General features: G+C 38.1%; 1 protein-coding gene across 1 annotated transcript in view; it reads left to right on the top strand.

Moving 5' to 3' along the window:
• The window catches only part of LOC137182753 (neural-cadherin-like), a 99,517-nt gene that overhangs the window by 60,308 nt on the left and 17,241 nt on the right, over positions 1-21,968 (top strand). The window contains exons 21-27 of the mRNA XM_067589197.1: positions 700-884; positions 1,885-2,114; positions 2,603-2,880; positions 4,976-5,190; positions 6,706-6,833; positions 7,015-7,142; positions 21,231-21,354. Of these exons, the coding sequence (XP_067445298.1) occupies positions 700-884; positions 1,885-2,114; positions 2,603-2,880; positions 4,976-5,190; positions 6,706-6,833; positions 7,015-7,142; positions 21,231-21,354 (1,288 nt within the window). The remainder of the gene's footprint in view (positions 1-699; positions 885-1,884; positions 2,115-2,602; positions 2,881-4,975; positions 5,191-6,705; positions 6,834-7,014; positions 7,143-21,230; positions 21,355-21,968) is intronic.

The following is a 21,968-nucleotide window of genomic DNA, read 5'->3' as shown; positions in this document are numbered from 1 at the left end:
TGAAAAAATAAAGAGCATGTAGACTCAGCATTCAGGGTGTATTTCTCTAACAAGACCTCTTTTAATGATATCACTCGGCTTGAAACAAGCCCAACCGGTACTCCTCCTAATCTTAGATCCAATTCCCAGGCCTCTAATATAAGGAACAACCTCCAAAGGGACTTTAATCATAACCATCAACAGTGATTGCCATTCTGGAAAATGCAATCAGATTCAAACAAACTAAGCAATCTCAGTCCACCTGTATGATGTTCCGAGATGAAACAGCCATATGAGCACAGTCTGACTCCATCAGGGACCTTGTGCAGCTATTCAGTATTCATACCCTCAAGATCAGATTAGAAATACCAATTGCACATTTGTTTTATTCATATAACAAATTCTGACAGTTACCATGACAACTATCAAGCTCTTTTAGGAGCTTTTGGAGCCAAAGAATTTGTCTTTTGTTTTTCTTCTTCTTGGCGTCTTTTCTTTTACTGTTTCTTTGTGTTTTCTGAAAGTGAATTTACATTTACTTCCTGCTGGAGTAAACCCAAGTACTGCTGACCAATTCTCTACTTGTCTGTCTGCCATCTGTCAGGTATTTTTCTTCCGAACAAGAGCTCAGAAACAAAAGAAGCCACTTGTATTTTTTTCCCCTCTCATCTCCCACTGAAGCCGTCCTCTCCTACTTAACAGATCCTCGTCTTTTCTCAGATACTTCAGCCTGAATCAGAGCTCAGGAGTGCTGACCCTCCGACAGAGCCCTCCACCAGGCAGCTATTGGTTGAGGATCGGGGTGTCTGATGGGGTGTGGCCTGATGTGATATCTGGGGTCAGAGTTCATGTCAGAGATCTGGAGGAAAAGGCTATCCTGTCGTCTGCCTCGCTGCGCTTGACCGGTAATGTTAGCAGAAACATTGACTGACATGATGGCATGATCGCAGTGTTAATTTTTACTTATTGGGTTCCTGCAGCTCAGAGGGGTGTTGCGTGATTCAACTCACAGCAACATACATCTATTTACCTGTTATGTCTCTACATGACCCCCAGAACTATAAGTCAAGAAAATATTGAGTATAATAGTTTTTCAATTGGATTCCCCCATCTCCGTCATTCAACACAAAGTAGAAAGCTTGCTCTTTGTTGCTACCATTGTTGTTAAATTCCTTTTTGAAGCTGATGTTGAAAGAGACAGCATCTGCCACAGGCATGAATAAATTGGTACTTTTCATTGAATGATTATCAGGTTGTCAATCCAGTTAACGCTGAAATAATAGGCTGTCAGGAGAATTTTTATACTGCATTATTTAACATTTCTAAGCATTGTAAAGCAACAATTCACATTGCCTGTTGGTAATAGTTTCCTTATTCTTCTTACTCTTCAAAACTCTGAAGTTTATGTTAGAATCTTCATTTTTCTGTCACTCTCTCAGAGCAAATCGGAGTTATAAAGGTCAATTTGGAAGTGTCAGGTAAAGTCCTTGACATTTAAAAAGCCATTCGGCGAACAGACTTGAAGGCTATTATGGATGTCTCTGACTTCAAGTCATTATCATTTTTGGAGATTAAAGATGACTGCCCACACTCTCAAGATATTATTGGAAGGTAGCACCACAAATGTGATTGATTTTCCTGGACATTACAATATTTTGTACAAGGCAGTTCCTCAAGACCCTCGGTTTATTTCAGTGAAGAAATAAAGAATTTTACTCAATTGCATCACGCCTCCTTCACCTTATGGATGATTCAGTGAGGAAATGGATCAATAGAGGGAGATGTTAGGCTATCTCTTGTGCTAATGGAATCAGGAACTCACTAGGCTTTGATCAACTCCGTAGTTGTCATTGACGAGTCAGTAGTTCTTATTGCATGAACCCCCACTCTCTTTGTCTCCTGAAGGCATTACAGCGAGAGATTTTATCGACTCTCACGTCGAGGGGAAGAGTCGGCTTGAGACGTTCTGGGACTTCCTGTCTGAAACCCTGTCTGTCAGACCGGGGAGCATCAACATTTTCAGCATAACAGACAGAGATGAAAAAACAGTGGACATCCACTTCTATGTGCTAACTGATACTGGCTACCTACGCTCAGAGAAATTACATGGTGTCCTCGCGGCACATAAAAAGAAGGTATATATACTGTCTTGTCTGATAGATAGAGATCAGTGCTCATATATCAAGTGATATACTTGGAGGCTTGAGGGGAAACGATAACAGGGCTTTTTATCTGCCCTTTTATTTTCATACCAACTTTCTGTCTGTTTACTGCCTGGCCCTGCCATGTCTCTTTGTCTCTCCCATTAATTTTTTGTCAATGTCTCCTTTCCTTTTTTTATACACTTCTGATGTTTTGATTCTGCATCATTTTAATTCCTCTGTCATGCCTAACTATATGCCTTGCTGCTTTAGCAACCACCATTTATATGAATATTGAAAGCATTTATGTAGATTAGGGTTGTGTGCTTTTCATTCCTATTTTGTATTGTTTGTGAAGTTGTTTTATCTTTCCACGTTATTACTGTGTCAACATAAAACACTGGAGATACAAATCCTTGTATTTTTACTGACAATTATTGTAATTCCCATTTTGGTCTCCCTTCCTCTCTCACCCTTTGCAGCTGCAGTCCCTGCTGCGTGTGAATGTGAGCCAGGTGCAGGTAGATGAGTGTGTGCACACAGACTGTAAGGCATCCGGCGGCTGCTCTACGCATTTAAGCATTAGTGACTCGCCCACCCTGGTAGACTCGGGTGCTTTGTCCGTTGTCTCAGTGAAGGTGACGTCCTCGGCTATGTGTGGCTGCACTGCCAGGGAAATGACCCACCAACCCTGCTCTTCCTACCCCAGTAACCCATGTCTTAATGGAGGAACCTGCATCGACACCCAGAATGGATACAGGTGAGAGGCATGTCCGCAGTGGTTCAGGAGGACTACTGTTTGCTCTTAAAAAGATAGAAAACAGGAATAGCCTTTCCTAATGCGCTGCAGTCTCCTCTCTAGTCTTGTTAGACTTACTGTAAGAGTGACATCCTCGAAAATGAGCTCAGAATTACTAACAGCACCCCCCGTGAGAAAACTCTCCTTCACCTGTAACTTGACCTAACTTGCTCAAGCTGCTTTGCTGTGTCGTCAGCTGAATATAGAGTAGCAGGATTTCTCAAAGGGCTTTGGTCTCTTTGCCATGGAGGTAATGTACATGTGTGTGTATGTCATTCTGAAAACTGAAATCTGAGTGTATCTTGCCCAAGTTGTATTTATTTATATGTATATATTATATTTGTATATAATTTTATTGTATTTAAACAGGCTATATTTATAGCGTAATATTGAATTTTAAAAGATTGTCAGCACTGTGTTTTGCACAAGTTAACAATAAATAAAATATATAGCCCTTGTATCAAGGTCATTAACCAGTAACTTGAATATTAACCTTAAATATTGACCAAATGCCAGTAATCAATGTGAAGGCCTTCACCTTCAAGTGTGTGGGTCTCTGTGGGAGTCAGAAGTAACAGCATGTAGTTCATTTCATGCACACACTAATGCCCAGATTAAATAAATATAGGGCAAGAGGATTAGTACAACTGGCCCCCCTCTATGCTCACAACTTCTCAAAAGCTCATTTAATGCCATTTACATGAACATGCAAGTTTGTCAAAGGAAAATCTACAGAGGGAGAATGTACAGAACTCTTTTTTTTCACTTTTATCTTTTAAATTATCTCTGCTGCAGTTGATCTGCACACTGCTGCGAGAAGCCCTTGTTCTGTAAGAGGAATATCTCCCCATATGTGCTATACGTGCCCTCATGTGAATGCAGTACAACCATAAAGAATCCAATTTTTGGTTCTATCCTCTGTTGAAGGAGCTTAACAGGCAACCTCAGACAGCAGCTGATCAGATATTGTCAGTCAGAAGTGAGAAAAACATGCCCTGTACTTCTTGATTTGGATTGGCATTGCTCTCTTGAGTCACATGAAAGAGCAGTGAAAGAGTGAGGTGCTGCGCTTTGGCGTGTGCATATGTATGCATAAGGCTACACTCTGCCTAAGCCGTCCCTTTTGCTGCGTATGGATCAGTATTCCTGACATGTGTTGCCCCTCTGCAGAATAAACAGCAATGGGGAGAAACAGCCCCTAACAGCCTCAGTACACACAGCCTTCCTCAGACACTGCATGAAAATAGATGGCTTTGACATTATCAGCAAAGCCAGCTTGTCTCACATGCCTGCAGTGGAGAGGACAGGATGAGATCAACCGGTCCCTTCCATCCAATGATTGAATGGGCTGTTTTTCATCATTGCATGTATCTCTTCAGTGATGTTTAGGTTTGTCTATGATTTTTGATATTTACAATTACTCTCTTATAAACAAGCAAATTCAAGAAAGGCACTGAAAACATTCATTTCTAGTTAATGTTTCTGCAAGAGCGGTGATCCTTAACACTCAGGCTCTAATCAAAGTAGACAAGCACAAGGAGATGCAGCGTGTGTAATACCTTAAAAACCAGAAGGGGGCGGGTGGGGATAAGTAAGAAAAAAAGTCCAGGAAATCAGTGGTGGTACGGTGCATAGAAAAGTGAGAGAAATAGAATTAATTATCTCCTAACAAAGGAGACATGATGTGCTGTGCAGGAGCAGTCTCCAGAGGGTTCAGCTCGGGCAGCTGTGATAGATAAAGAACAGACCGGAATGATGTCGTGTTCATAGCTAATTGATTTAATGTAGAGTTGAATATTGGGGACTTTGTGGCCAATGCAAACAATTGATTTATAGAAGTGTTTTCTTAGCTGTCCGTGTTGGAGCAAAGTCAAAGCCCCTGCCTGTTTGAATCAACAAGACTGTCACGTACGCCGGAGAAAAGTCATCACGTTTAGATCCAGAGATTGGACAGTGGGAAGATTTCTCAGAGCAGAAAACATGGACGACAGTGATTGTTTCTATCCCCTTGTTTTGCCTTTATTTTCCTCTGTCTTTTTCCTCCACGGTGCTACAGGTGCCACTGCCCCCCACAGCTTGAGGGGCCAGACTGTCAGCAGATGAGACTTAGTTTCCTTGGCAACGGCTATGCCTGGTTTCCCCCCATAAGGCCATGCTTTGATAGCCATCTTTCACTGGAGTTTATGACAGAGGAAGATGACGGACTGCTACTGTATTCTGGCCCTTTGACCACTCTGCTGCCTGGGGACGCTGAGGACTACATGGCCATAGGTAAAGAATGAGTCTGGATAATTAGATGTGTGCCAAGGGGCCTTTGGGCCATTATTGCAATAAAACTTGGAACTTAATTTTGTGTGTTTAATTACTGGGTGGCAGCTAATCAGATATATGAGGCAAATTTTGTTCGTTAGTGTACTGCTGAGGGATACGAACACTCACTCTACAGAATTATACTGTAAGTACTTAATGTGGTGCTGCACGGGCAAGCCAGCTTTACTGTTTAATGTGATTGTAATTCTTTGCCGTGTGCCATGAGAAATTCTGTTTTTGCTTATCCCCTTTGCTTCAGCATCAGAGCAGTGGTTCAGACTCAGTGCCTGGTAGACATTCAGTGTCTTAATCAAGGACACGTCAGCAGGGTTTATTCCTGCTGACAAAAAGGCTCCAACCTGAATCCTCCAGGTGGAGGACAGTGGTAAAAATAAAACTGAATAGGTGAAATGGTGTAGCAATGGCTGGGTGTAAGGCTTAATGCTTACAATATGTTTATAAGTGTTACAATGTCATAAGCGTAATATTTCCAAGAGACCAAATGCAAAACAGACTTTGAAGGAGCCTCATTACTGAAAAAACCCCCAGAATAGTTGAAGATACAGGAAAACAATAATAATGGCGATGAAGATTTAAATTAAAATAAGTGTTCAAGTAATGTTGGAATTGTTTATGCCTCCAATTTAAGTATACTCTAAATACTTGCTCGTAAAATATTATATAAACTAGTCCTAATCATGTGTTTTGTGCTGTAGTTTAATTGTCTTGACTTGCTTTCTCTCCATATGTCTCTCTCTCTCTCACACACACACACACACACACATATATACAATTACAACAAAACATATTTTCTCATTTTCCACTGGTGGTATCTAACCATGCAGATTGTTCTGTTTCTTTGTCTCTCTCTCTTTTTTTTTTTTAGTCTCTTAGATTTATGCCTTCACCCCAAACATTGGAGGTGAATTCAATTTCATTTGTGGGGCCCACATCATTTAAAAATAAGATTAAAAAGAAAAAAATCTGCGGCAACATCTTATCCTAGAAACATTGTCATCATTACATTCATTAATTTGGATGAACTTACTGTTACATTGATTTTTATTTCCTGTTTCACAACACACAAACTGTAGCTATCACTATCACCTTGTTTCTGGTGCTATTCAGATTCTCCTGTGTAATCTAGTTGTGTTATATTGTCATCCTCTTTTTTTTTTTGTTCACACTGTATGTTTGTCTTGAGGTAAGATGCTTTCATAAGTCTCTTGGGTTTTTCCCATGTCTGCACAAACTAGATATTTGCATCTTGCCTGTTTTTCTTTTGCAATGCATTTTATCAGTTTTTTTCTTGATCCTGCCTCTACATTTTGTCTGTGCAAGCAAATTAAGCTGTTTTTTTAAAATTCTACAAATCTATAGTTGTTGTTTGCGGTACAAACGTTTCATTCAGGTGTAACAGTGATCTTGATTTACTTTTTAGTAGCTAGTGTTAATTCTGAACTCTTTTTTCCTCAGAACTGATTGGTGGGACACCCAGTCTGAAAATTAACCACGGATCTGGCACCCTGGTCCTCCAGTTAACAAATAACGTTGGGATTGCTGACAGACGCTGGCATCGACTTGATGTGAGGAGTAACAGTAAAGTAAGAGAACTTTATTCATGCTAGTCTCATTATATCGTTTTCTCTCTTTCTCCTTGCATATGGAGAATATGTCCGATTAAAATATATGCTGTAATTTGTAGAGCGTGTCTGGCTACAGTATACCCACATATCCACACACTGCAGCAGTGTTGACCTCTCTCCACTCTTCCCCAATTTAAAGGAAGTGCGCTTCACCCTTGATCGATGTTCCAGTGCAATTGTCATGGAGACAGAAGGCGTGGACTCATGGGCAATGACAGAGGACCGCTCATCCTGTGAAATTCGAGGGGTCACACCAAACAGGGACAAGTAAGATCAATAATTACACAAAACAACCAACACTGCACAATATAAACACCAAGAAGTTCTTCTGAATTCTAAAGGGAGCCAATAAACACCTCAGGCTGCAAGCAGTAAATCAACAGATACATTATAAATAGTATTTATTATGTTTTGTAATTAATAAATGAACATATACATAAATAGATAAATAAATAAGTCTCGTTTTGAGGAACTCCCAGTTCAAGAAGTAGTATTAGTATTAGTATTCTCCAGACCTCCCTCTGGGATTTTCCTGTGGTTGGAAACTAGTAATCTGCTAAAGTTTTGTTCTGTTCACTGTCTAATCTATGAACCATGCATGGCCCAAATGGACAATGTCTAAATGTGAAGAATAAATGGTCTTTGGACTTAATACTGCTGGTCATCCAAAAATGAACTATGAACCAAAACGCAATCTGAAATCATTGATCTAAAGAAAGAAATTAAAACAAAATTCAACACCCAGCAACTCCATGATAGTGAAGATAGATGCTCAGAGTTGATCTCCACATACGAGATGGAAATTTCAGAAGTGAATCTTAGGAAATATTGGAGAGATACTCTGGACTTCAAAAATAACACATGGCTGTCAGGCACACACTGCCATCTATACAGACAAGAGGTTTCTTCATCTTCATTTGATCTGTCCGGAGGACTCAGGAAACAAAGGCCCATCTGCTGTATACAGATGACACTCTTTTTTATGGTGTGTTCACACCAAGCGCAAAGCAAATTTTCGCCTTGAGTTACTCACATGAGAGTGACCATTTGTGTTTATTTGCGCCAAACAGCCAGAGAGCAACGGCAGACACCGACTAGTCCCCACCAGGACGATGAGAGCCAGAGCTGGGATGTTACTGAAGCTCAGCCTGCCTGCTATCATGACGATTCAGTCCTCCTGCTAACAACAGTCATACCGACTCTTATCTATAGACACTGAGAGATACATTATCAACTCTTCTCTGTTCGTTTTGTTGTGATAAACTGGATTAACCGGTCACACAAAACTCCCCCCAAAAATCTGTTGATTTGCTGCACTTCCCAGACGACAACTGCAGACGGAAGCGGTATGAAGCCAAAATAAACTTAGAAGATGCTATGATTTAATCACAATAAAAGGATCAAAAGGATGCTGAAATAACTACATCATGATGCCTGAATTCATGCTTTGTCAGGTCTGTCCACAAGACGACAAGCAAACAACTTTTAAAATGCTTGTTTTTTGTGAATGGAGTTCAAATCGATCAGAGCTCTGCTAACATTGTAGCTACTCCATCCACACTCAAAATAATGTCATCTAAAGGCATAAATATGGCAGCGACATGTTTAATTTACATATATATCTATATATACATTACACAGTTACACAGTGTAACTTTGAAATTATTTCAACTCACAGGCATTTAAGATATTTATTACTGATGACAGCAGCTGAGGGGGGTGTGTGACTCCAGTGTTAGGTCCAGTTAGGTGGAGAAGCAAAAGTGAGGATAAATCATTTTTTTAATCTCAGAAGTTTAAAAAATAAACTACCCGTGCCGGTAAATGGCTCCAGATTAGAGCAGAATCTGGTGTGACTGGTTTGGTGGTCCAGTGTGTGTTAATTCCTCTAGAAATCAGCAGCAGCAGCACCAACATGCTCCCTGGCGCTCTCCTCCTTAGCTGGCCAGTTCTCAAAAGCTGTCTGTTGGCCAGTCCCACGACACGCGTGAATTTTTCACTCAAGTTCAATATTTTCAAATTGTGTGAATACACGAATGACTCAAATTTCACGTGTTCGAGTCACAAATTTCGTGTATTTGTGTCATCCGTGTCTTTGCATTGACTTTGTATGTATTCTCACTGCACGAAAAATTTGCTTCGCATTTGATGTGATGAATGTCGTCAACCTCTCCAATAGGCTCTTGATTCCTGTTGAACTGCCTGTATTGTCAATGGGTTTGTTCTGACTGCAAACTCTTTTCAAACCAGAGTAGAACTATTCAAGTTCTTTAGATCTTTTAAACTAAGAGTATCTCTTCATACACATTATGCCCCTCCTGTACCTGTTGAACCTATACGTATTGTGCCAAATTTGAAATCTAAAATATAATGATAATAATAATAATAATCTTTATTTATAGAGCCCTTTTCAAAGTCCAAGTTACAAAGAGCTTCACAAGGCAGCAAAATAAAACAGACAAGTCATAAAATCAAGTTTTAAAAAGAAAACAAAAAAAAAAATTGGTCTAAAAAACAATTCAGTGTAGGACAAGCAAGAATAGAAAAACATTTTTAAAGGAGATAAAAGACAGTTCAAAGAAAATTAAATATCAAGTAAAATCAGGAAAGGCTCTCCGATAAAAGTATGGGTTAAGAAGGGACTTAAAAGAGATCACTGAGTCAACTGACCTGATTTCCTCAGGCAGATTGTTCCAGAGCCTCGGGGCCCTGACTGCAAAAGCTCTTTCCTCTTTAGTTTTCAGCCGAGACTCTGGAACAGACAAAAGACCTCTGCCCAAGGACCCAAGTATGTACCAGTAGTATATGTCAAAAATATAGCAGGAAGAGAGGCCATGAAGAGCCTTGAAAGTTATCAGTAAGATCTTAAAATCACTAAAATAATTTTTGAAACATTCAGGGAGCTAATGTAATGAGGCTAAAACAGGAGTGATGTGATCATGTCTCTTGGCTCTGGTTAAAAGCCTGGCAGCTGAGTTCTGTACAGTCTAGAGTTGATCAACAGATTTTTGGTTCAGGCAAGTAAAAAGGCTATTGCAATAATCCAGACATGATGAGATGAAGGCTTGTAAAATGGTCTCTGTGTCTTTAGAAGTTGAAATAGATTGTATTTTTAAATATTTCTAAGATGATAAAAACATGATTGCACAAGCTTTGTGGTGTGCTGCTCAAAACATAAATTACTATCAAACCAGATGCCAAGATTCCCTTCAACAGGCTTGATATGTTGAACTAGGGAACCAGCAGTGGGCAGGATTTGTTTTGCCATGTGCTGGGACCCGATGACAAGGATCTCAGTCTAGTTTGAGTTCAGCTGAAGTAAAATTTTTGACATCCAGTTTTTGACATCACAAAGGCAGTCATTAAGTGCACTCAGCACTCCAGGGTCTGTGGATGTAATGGGTAGGTACACCTGCATATCATCAGCATAACAATGGAAAGAGACACCATGTCTATGAATAATGTGCCCAAGGCGAAGCATATATAAAGAAAATAAAAATTGGTCCCAAAACCAACCCCTGAGGCACACCATACCGAACAGAAGAAAATGAAAGGACATACTTGTTCACAGAGACACAGAACCTCCTATTTGATAGAAACCATTCTAAAGCTTTACCAGATATCCCCCCGTGCCTCAGTCCAATTGTATCAAAGGCTGCGCTAAGGTCCAGGAGTACAAGGACTGAGCACATGCCACCAGCCATTAAAAGGTCACTGGTAACCTTGAGCAGGGCCATCTCAGTGCTGTGATACTTCAGGAAACCAAATTGAAACTTTTCAGAAATGTTATTTTCATCTGCAGAGAGACGCTATTTTTTTCTAAATTTTTTGATATAAAAGGTAACTTGCAAATTGGTCCATAGTTTTGAGGGAGGAATCTGTCCCAGGCTTTTTAACAGTGGCTTCACACAAGCAGTTTTAAAATAATTAGGGACACAACCATTAGACAATGAACAGTTAAAAACAGAGAGCAAACAGGGCCAAAAAGATTCCATTATTTTTAGTAAAAAAACTCTGTTGGTATTATATCAAGAGAGCTGGAAGACACTCTCATTTATGATATTGTTTCTAAAAGTTCAGAGAAGGTAATGGGATAAAACTGGCTCAAACTGTCATGTTGCGGGTGAGGGACATCAGAGTAAGTGGCATTGGGGGTAACAGAGGCTCTAACTGACTCCACTTTATCAGTAAAATAAGATAAAAACATTTCATAATCAGCATCACTTTCAACTGGAGCACAAGGAGGGGCAGGATTTTCCAGCTGATCGACAGTCTTAAATAAAAATCTAGGATTGTGTTGATGGGCAGAAATAAGTTATGAAAAATAGTGTGTTCTCACACCCTTAATAATATTGCTGTAGTGAAATAATAACTCCTTCATAATATTGTAATGTACTTTGGGACCGGATTTTTTCCATCTGTGTTCCGCTTTCCTACATTGCCTTTTACAGCTGCGAATACTGTTGTTTATCCAAGGCTTCTTTCTTTCTGAGGACTTAGACCTAACCTTCAGGAGTTCAATAATATTTAGTGAAGACAAGCAGGCTGCATTTTTATGTTTTTATTTTATTTATTTATTCTTTATTTAATGAGGCAGTCTCACTGAGATTAAGATCTCTTTTCCAAGAGAGGCCTGAGAACAAGAAACATTCATAAGACAAGAACACAATCAGCAGACATTGGATGGTGTACTGTAGTTACTAAATTTAAATGAGAAAAGAGATGTGAGGTAGTTTGGAAACAGTAGAGCTTTATAGATGAATAACATGAGATGGTTATTTCTTCTTGACTGTAAGGAAGTCCATCCAGCCATTTGTGATAAAGTATAATGCACTATGATACACAGGGTTTAACTGCTGAAGTGTTGATGGGGCAGCATGACAATAGAGAATATCTCCAAAGTCTATTAAAACAGTCAGCCAGTTCATTGGTTTGGGAATATTCAGACAGGTGTGGGCTTTGATTATCAAACAATGTGCAGAACTTTGAGACACTTTTCCCATTAAAAAACATGAGGAGTAGGGTGAAACAGTATTAATAACTGGTGATTCACAGTTAAAAACTATACATTTGTGGTCAGATACAGTCATATCCATTAATTCCAGAGGATATTTTTACACCCAAATAAATAAAGTAAATAAAAGGTCCAATATATGACCACAGTTATGTGTTTGTCCGCACACATATGGTTCAAAGTTAAAAGAAGTAGGGATGTTTAAAAAATTAGTAGCATGAACATTAGTGGAGTCATCAACATGGATATTAAAATCGCCACAAAGAACAACTCATAATTTAAAACAAGAGTGGATAAAAATTCAGAGAATTCTGCCAAAAAGCTGCCAGTTGGTTTAAATGATAGCAAACATTAGTGGATGGATACTGCCAAGTTTAAAAGTGAGAACGTCAAAGGAAAAAAATTCATCACAAGGTACTTGCTAACATTTGAAGCTCTTCCTGTAAACACAAGGCCACCACCACGCCCACTGACCCTGGGTTGGTTGAAACAATCATAGTGTGGTTCAATCACAATCACAGTTCAACAAGCTGGCTATGATCATTAATTTGCAACCAAGATTCAATTAAAAACATAAAATCATTTAAAAATAAAATCTTACTGGATATAAATCTCACATTCAAGAGTGCCATTCTAAGTGTATTTGTGCTGGAAGCAGAAGTTGATGCATTCGTCCAAATCTTTAATAGATTATTAATATTTCTGAGTGGGATGCGCACGTTTTGGTTGACAGACCTATGCGTCTATTACCGGGATATCTATCTTAGGAAGGATGGACTCACGCAGCATCAATTGTTATTACAAAACTTCACTGTGAGTTGCATGTTCATCACCATCAGATTGGATCAAAGCCTTTGTGGATGAAATCCATCACGTCTGAAGAAAGTCGGCCTATTCCATGAAGTTGTAAAGTTGTCCACATATGGAATTCCCAAAGCGTAGCAGTAGCCCTTTAGCCAGAAGTGAAGTCGGCGAATATGGCTGAACTTTACATCTCCAAAGCGAGGTGAGGGCAGTGGGTAATGTGGTAATTACAGCAGATCTATTGTCAGGTTCATCAGCAAGGTGACTGTCACTACCTAGTAAATCTTCAGCCAGGGCATCCTGTCTTGTGTCAGTGTACTGTTTTGCTAGGGGGGATTTGCCCTCGGCCAGTTTCAGCACATTTGGCAAAACACAGGCGAAGCCTTCCTTGAAGCAATGACAGAAGCTGCTTGTTGAAGGATGGATTTGGTCAACCTTGTCAAAAAACTGTAGAATATTCATGAAGACATTATTAATAATAGTCAGTATATCACTGAGAGTAATTGTGGCTCATAACATGCTGTTAAGCTTCAATACTGTGACCTTTACAGACTATATTACCTCAACTTTTAGAAATTTTTATTCAACTTTTTTTCAGTGACAACAATTGACATGCCTTCAATTTCAGTATATCCAAAATGATTACATAGATTGATAACACTCCCCTGTAATATTAAGTGTTTTCACCATATTTACTCCAGCAGGCATCCTTAAGTATGAGTATTTGTTGAATATATCCTCCAGGGGCATCCTTTCTATGACTTCACGATGTCTCCAGGGAAACGTTTGTGCCATGTGGTCTTTGACAGTCGAGATGTCTGGATGTGTCTTCCGATACTCATTTTGTGGCACGTTCACATGGGCCTCAACAGATGTTGAATCCTCACCAACACAGATTTCATTTGGCAAAAGGACAGAGACAGATAATGCTCAGATAGTGACAGATAATGACAGAGACAGATACATGCTAAAAGTCTGTGCACTCATTGTACACTAAGGAGCTTTGGATTAAAATATCCACTGAACTGCATGAACAGTTTGAAACCTAGTGAACAGTCAGTGGAAGGATAGGAGTATGTGCAAGAAAGATTTAAATGTCTATAATGTCTGCCTCATATTGTCTTGCGCTAAGTGAAAAAGTAAAAGTGATTAAAACATGAGAATAAATTATGCATATGGAAATGGATTTACAAATGTTAGATTAGCTGGCTTTCGACACGAACTTGCAGATGCACTGGTGGCTTTGGACTGCTTTGTGTGGCCAAACTCCTCTTTCAGCTTTCTGACTTCACTGTTGCTGACAAGTGGTGCATGTTCTGCTTGAAATTTTTGCTTTAGGGACATGTGCCAGGTGTGTTTGTGAAAATCAAACACATTTGACTATTTGGCATATTCTAGCAAGTAAGGATTAAGTAACAAGACCTTATGCAAATATATGTATACAGATAAATCAATGAATTAAAAACAAAACAAGAAAACAAAACAAAACAAAACAAAATGCAACTTGCATAGCCATTCCCCTCCATTTCTCTCAGGAAAGGGTATTTCACAATGAGTACCTTGGAAACTTGAATACAATTTACAATTTCATTTAGCAGACACTTTTATCAAAGCAACGTACATCTGAGAGCTGATACAACACAAGCAGGGATCTAGTCAGGAGAGAACAAGACCGCAAGTAGTAAAGTTGTAGTAGCAAAGGTGGTAATAACAGTTATACTTACAGGGAGTTCTGCCATCATTTCATACAACAATCTGATTATTTCATTGCATAGTTTTGGCGCTTTGTGACATGGTTCTTTGGCATCAAGCCTCATCAGGACATCTTTGGGGAAGATTGGAATGACAATCACAACGGGTAGTGTCTTGTGAGCTGGTTCACCACTGCAATGCAACAAGATTACATCAGTGTTTCCCAATTATGGGCTATTGAACAGCAGACAGCCACAATATATGCAAGTCTGTGACAAACTATGAACTGAACCAAATTGAGCAAACACCCTGTAATAGAAATTCTTTAGTCAGACAGCTCTTGCTCAGGCCTGTTCTCACTGCTCATATGGAAACTTAGACCTTGGCAATATTGACGAACTAAAATCTCCTTCTCTCTTCTTAAATACCAAAAATGTCAAGCATTGACAAGGCTCTTCCAGCTCACTGTCCTGTTCGCATTTGTATTCACAACTCTAGAGAACAATGAAACTATGATGGGTGGGTCTTATTAGTTCTTTTTCCGCAATAATCAGGGGCCTTTTTTCAGGCTTTGATTTGAGTTGGATTTGAATTTATTTGGATGTCACAATTAAGTATTAATTAAAAAACTTCCATTGTATTCCTTGCTGGAAAACAAAACATTTGGCTGTTTTTTTGGCTGTTGAGGAGAAAGCCTGGGAATAAGGTAAATAAGCCTTTGGTGATAATGTGACAGTATTTTGGGATGACTACTCTATTATTTCTTTCAGAGGGTATTTACACACAAGAAAATGGTCTTTAAGAATCATTAGTAATATGGATATGATGAACAAACAGGTAGAACCATTCAATATTCATTTCACTCAGCCACAACTGAGAAGATTTCAACATTTTACTGTAACGCTGCCTTTAAGACCAGGAAAAGCCAAGGTTTAAGCTTAAAAACTAAAATAATCCCAGCCAATATCTAGTTTCATTTTATAATGTCTCACTATACACTGTTTTTGAAAAAGCAAAAACCAGAACCACACACCATGCAAATGAGCAGACAACCACTATCATAAAAACATTAATATTGATTCATTTTTATGTTGTTAAGCACATTAACCCCTTGAACTCCCATTTTACCCTGGAAGCTACCTAAGGGATCCCCCCTTAGGTAGCTTCCATAGCTACCATATTATAGGACAGTGTCACATCCATATTGTGTTGAAGAGGTTAACCACAACTGCCTCTTAAAGCCTCATAGTGATGCACTTGCCTTGGTTCAGTGGAAGGCTGAGGTTGCTCTGCTGTGAACTCGATTGGTACTGGCTCTAATGTAACAATCGTCTCACCCTCCTTGTATTTGGCACACAAACTATTGAATTTTATTTGCTTTCTGAAGGAACCATCAAACAGATATCCAGCCATGACTTCAGTGAGTCCACAGTCCACCATTTCTCCATCCATGTCATTTTCTGAGATATAACACACACGCGCAAAATTACAACACAGTTATGGGCCAATAAATGTAAACACACCTACACACTTTTGTGTGATGAAATGTGTGGAAGAGGAGACGAAACTCTCCATGAACACTTGCTAATTAAACCATGGGCTAAACACAGCACAGGTGACTGCCATTTGGAATCTGAAATCTCGAGCGAAGCTAAAACACACCAAACTACTTAGCTAATGTTAGCTAACTCACGGACATTTCACAGCAATGAAACAGTTAAAATACTTTGTAAAAATAAAATAAAATAAAATGGGGAGTAATGGTCATGGCAAATAGAAGCATTTTACTCTGCTACACTGACAGTTACTTGGTAAAATGTCATTCTGAAATAAAAAGTATCCTGTCACAAAGTTTAACAGTTACTCTATTAAAAGACCAAATCAGATCACTCTGAAATAACTAATAAGAGTGTAGCCTATTTAGCAACAGGCCTATAATGAGCTTGATGTAGCTAGCTAACAGACCAAGAATTGAATGGAAATTTATCAGTAGCCTATTTTATTTCAATAAACCCAACTCTCTATTTAAGTCAAGATTTTGTGATTTTGTGATCACTGATTTGCTGCATCATTTGCTTTTACTTTGAGCTTGTTAAAATTATGTACCCTTTGCTGTCAGCAATGATTTTGTACCTTTAAAATGAAACAAAAGTCCACAGTTATCACCTTAAGGGCCATTTCCATACCTTACAGGGTACTTTTCTGACAAATGTACCTTTTGGTACAGAAATGATACCTCTATTTCTCTGTGTGCAGATATAATACAGTGCTTGAAGGAGTCCAGTAAATTGTTTATGAGTGTTTTAAAATCCTGTTTGAGCTTCTCTGAGCCTTGGAGGTTGAGATCATTCGCTCCGACGTGGACGAGGACTACTTCAGCAGAAGGATATTTCTGTAGAATATAAGGGATCCTGGCATCAATATCTGACACTTAAGCTCCGGGGTAGCAGCAGGTCCTTGTCTGAGGGAAAGCAATGTGTCGGACAATAAAAGTACCAGTCAGCAATCCCTCTCTAACCACTTTCTGTAGGATAGTAGACCAGGAGATTTGATCCTTGTTCAAAACTGATAAGAATAAAGGCTTCTCCAATTTAGCGTCAAGAGCGTCAAGCACTTAATAGTTTGTCCAATGATAACTCTATTGTTATACGGAGTGCTGACAAAGGAGATGCAGTGGTAGTTCAAAATAAGGAAGCTTACAGAATTGAAATTTTGCGCCAACTTGGAAACAGTGAGTTTTACAGACCTCTAAGTTGTTACCCCACTCTTCAATTTGTTCAAGAGATTAAAAGTTTCTTAGTACTGCTATAGATGATCAGCTGATATCAAAAAATGAATCTTATTTTATTTTGCAGCAAAACCCAGTATATCCTATTTTCTATACACTCCCCAAAAGGAACAAACCTCAAAAGGAACAAACCGGTCCCTGGGCACCCTATAGTCGGGAGGCAATCAGTGTCTCATGGAACCCATATCACAATATATGGATCAAACAATTAGTATATCAGCTTTCTTACCTAAAAGACACCACTGACCTTGCTAATAAAATTTCTTCTATTCAGGATCTTGCATAATATGTAAGAAATAGACATATTATGCACTATGGACAGTGTAAGCCTCTACACAAATGTTCCTCATAAAGAGAGTTTAAAAGCACTAACTAATTTTTTACATTTGAGAAAGAATCAGACCCCTCCTACTGTTTTATTCATTTATTTATTTATTTATTTTGCAGAACTTACCCAGCCGGTCCTTAACAAAAATTACTTAAAATTTGAAAATTCTTTCTTCGTGCAGTGTCAGGGAGTCAGTATGGGCAGTAAATGGTCCCCTTATGGCAATTTATTTATGGGAAAGTTTGAGGATGAATGTCACAACAACCTTTTTCTCTCATTGTTAAATTTTGCATATTCTCTACTGTTGACAAATTTGAGACATTCAGTATACACCTGAATTCTAGTGTGTCAACTATAAAATTATCATTGGAGTACAGTGGAGAACCTGTGTCATTCCTCGATGTGCTTGTATAGAGAACAAAACATCTCAGTACTAGAGTCTATAGAAAACAGACTGATAGAAATACACTTTTACACTTCAGCAGCTATCATCCTCCGGGTTTAAAGGTCTTCCATATAGTCAACTCTTGAGAGCAAAAAGAATCTGCAACATGGGCAGTGTATTTGAAGAACAAGCTATGGATATGTGTAATTGTTTTAGAAATAGAGGCTAATGATTGTGTTGTTACATAGATAGAAACAGTTTATTAGCCCTTAAACCTCCCTCTGAGAGGGACTCAAAAATTGTAATGGCTATGTTATCCAATGAGATCAAGAGTTGTGTTATTAAACACTGGCATATTTTATTCAGTGACCCTTTAGTAGGTCATTCTTTCAAACATTTGCCAATCTTTGCCAATAAGCATGCCAGGAACATAAGGGACACCTTTGTCAGGGCAGATTGTTATGTACCTCCTCAACATTTTCTGTCAAACCTACCAGGTGGTGATTTCCCATGTTTGAACTCTGCCCAGTGTACTGCTATGATTATAGGAGACATCCCCATAGTGGAAAAAAGTTCAACTTTAAAAACAGAGCCAAATGTGTGGTCTATCTCTTGAAATGTCTTTGTGGGTTGGCTTATATAGGTAAAACTAAACAGGAGTTGAAAATGAGGATTTCTGAACATAAAAGCAGCATTAGGAATAAAGATGAAAAGTGGCCAGACACTTAAGTTTAGCTGGCCATGATGTATGTACTCTTAGTAGAAGTCGTTGTATAGAAGTTGTACATCCTTTTAAAAGGGGTGGCGTGTGGGACAGATTACTGTTACTTCCTGTAAGAGGGAAGCAACTTGGATCAATGCATTATAAATTGAGGGCCCAAAAGATTGATGAACAAGGAACTGCTGTTTAGTTGCTTCTTATAATCCATTGGGGTCCTTACTATATTAAGATTATATATTTAGATTGTGTAGATGTATTTATTATTGACATTTTTTCTTTGACATTTTATTATGCTCTTTTGAAAAAATTCTAACTAACAAGGTCATACAGCTCTTAATAAATTAATTAATTTTACATGCTATGTATCCCTATTATAGACCAATCCTGTTTCAGAGATTTATGTTTCTATTAACTGAGTAGTTTGAGCCCTCCATTTACATATAGCAAGTATTAGTGTATTTTGGGCAGTTTTAAGCATAGACTAATTTTATGATTATGAAATTACTAATTTTCTTCAATCAAGGTCATATATAATGTCAATGTATGTATATTATGTATGATATTTCTCCATAATGTTTTGGTGTAATTTGTTTTTACGCGTAAGAGCATCTTCATTTATTGGATTGTATGGCTTTTATTATATATTATCTTGCTATAAGCTTCTTGTCTTCTGGTACGCTGATGATGGCTTTTACCTGAAACACCTTCATTTTTTCCAACAATAAATAGAAGACTATTGATCTGTGAGTGCTAGTATTGTTTGTTTGTGTCTAAATGCCCAATGCTCCAATAGGGGTAAACAATCCTTCATAGAGCAGAGCATTAGCAGTTAAAGTAGCAGCAATTTGCAAGGTTGTAAAATAATAATAATAAAAAAGAATAATACAATTTTCTACATACAGACATGCAATACCTAGGTATATTGTATTTAAATACTGTCAATAAAAAATATTCTTGCATGCAGAATATGTCAACTCTCATATGGACCACTGTTTCCAAGCATAGAATACCTATTCTCACTTTTATGTTCCTGTTATTGTAATTATTTCCTGATGTTTTTCAGAAACAAAACACTAGCGTCAGTGGATAAAGGATGTGTTTGTTGTATTCTTCTAGTAGACTAGTAGAATTTTAGTCATGGATATTTAATTTAGCTGTTTTTACATAATTTATATAACATCAACCACACAGTCCATAGCCAAACATTGTTTATTTAGGACTTGGTCCTGAAAGATTATATAAAGTCTCACAGCTTAGGCGGGACAGTAAAATGAATAATAACATCTAAAATGATCAATTAGTCTATTGATTATTTTTTCGATTGACTGATTAATAGTTTGGTTCCTAGAGCCCAAGGTAGCATTTTCAGATTACTTGTTTTGTCTAACCAACAGTCCAAAAAGATATCCAGTTTGATGTGACAGAAAAGATTTTAAAAAAAGCAGCAGCAAATTTGTTGCAGATTACTTTTCTGTGGATAGACTAATTAATTACTCCATTAATTGTTTCAGCTCTAAAGTTAGTCCTAACAATTAGCAAAACCTTGTTGGAAACTGCAGCGTTCTCATTGTCCTTCATTTCCTCTGAGTAAAAATCTTTTTAACTGTTAACAGCCTATGTTCCCTCAATACTCCTGCAACATAAAAACAAGTACTGTGCTTACCTCTGGTATATTACAGTAGCAAAAATGCAGTGTTATAATAGATGTTCAGTAAAAGTATCTAAAATTGTGGTCATGAACAAACTTCAAGGAATCATTTATGGAAATCAAATCAGTTTGTGACTCAGACTGTTTTTAGCCCACCATGTTCAATTTCTCCTCGTACCCAGCCGTCCTCTCCAGAGGGAAGAGAACAGTTGATAAAATCCTCAGATGTAATCCTTAAAATGCCAGCTAATCTTTTCTTACTATGTTCCGTACATAGATGGTTTTGCTTTGCCAAAGCAGAGTTTGTTAACCCCTATTGTGAGCTTGGCCTGCCACTGTGCTCATTTTTTTGTGGTGTAATTAAGCTGCAAGCTTATGATGTTGAGCAATTTACTTAAGGATTTTACCACTGCTATTAATTTTAATAACTTTTCAAAATTTTAAGAACCTTTAACAACTGTTTAACTATGTGTCATCTAGACTGCGATCGCTGTATTTGAGTTTCAACTGATGAAACAAATTGTCAGGGAATACTCTAGTTAACAAACTAAAATTAGCATCGAAGAACATCTTGTGTGTGTTTTATCTCTGTTGTGCAGCCAGTTTTGAAAATACCAGAGCTGCTGTGCAGAATCAGTTTGTGTTTTGATGGTTTCAGGCAAATATAATTTACCCATCATGCATTTGTTTTAAAAATAAAGGAAAAAGAACAATAATAAGATGTCACATTTGTTGTCAGAAAGTAGTAACAGTGATGACAGCCTCAGCCAAAAAAGAATGAAACCATGAATTTAAACCGTGACGGCTTATGTGGTTTGTGTGTTCATTTTCGTTATCTGCTCGCACTGTGTGCTTCCTTATATTACAGACTTGTGTTTTGAATTGTAACCTTGACAACTTACACGATGCCTTTTCTTCTGCTCGCATTCTTCTTCTCTGTTTACTTGTATGTTGAGAGTTGCTTTTCATTCCCAGGTATCTGAATGGAAGTCATGTATTGCAGCTTGGAGGGGTCAATGAGAACATATCATATGAATACCCACAGCTGCAGCACAAACACTATACTGGATGTATAAGGAACCTGCTCGTGGACAGCAAGGTATGGTATGGAACAAGCAGAGTTTACTAGAGTACATACACGTTGCCATGAGGCCTGTTTATGTGCCTGTTCTAGATGAATAGAGCGCTATATTGTACCCCTTTATTCTTTACGAGTTTGAATAACCGACAGCATAGGTGCTGGAGGACTCAACTTCAATAGGAATGTAAATGTGGCCTCAAGGCTATGCTGAAAAACCTGATGAATGCTGATGTCGCTCGCTCATCGCTTTCTCCTCTGGACAAATTCCCTCTCACTGTCTCTGTCTGTCTGTCTAGTCAGCATGCAGCTATAGGAAGTTTGCTTAGTGTAATTATTCTATCCATGCTGTTTCAATACTTATAAAGCAGACATACAGTAAGTATATACTTGAGTCCAATTGATTATCAAAAAGGACAGTAGTGGACAGTTGATTGTTTGTTTGAGTAAAATTAGTAATACCACAATGTAAAAATATTTTATTACAGGTGGAAGTCCTGCATTCAGAATTGTACATAAGTAAAAATATAGTATTGCAGTATTATACAGTTCAGTATGATCACCAAAATTTACTCAAGTATCAAAAGCTCCTTTTAATATTATATTATTATACAATACATAGATATATAAATATA

This window comes from Thunnus thynnus, chromosome 5 (assembly GCF_963924715.1).
Source record: "Thunnus thynnus chromosome 5, fThuThy2.1, whole genome shotgun sequence".
NCBI classification, from domain to species: Eukaryota; Metazoa; Chordata; class Actinopteri; order Scombriformes; family Scombridae; genus Thunnus; species Thunnus thynnus.
The sequence above is the reverse complement of the archived record's forward strand: the minus strand, read 5'-3'. Positions and strand labels throughout refer to the sequence as shown.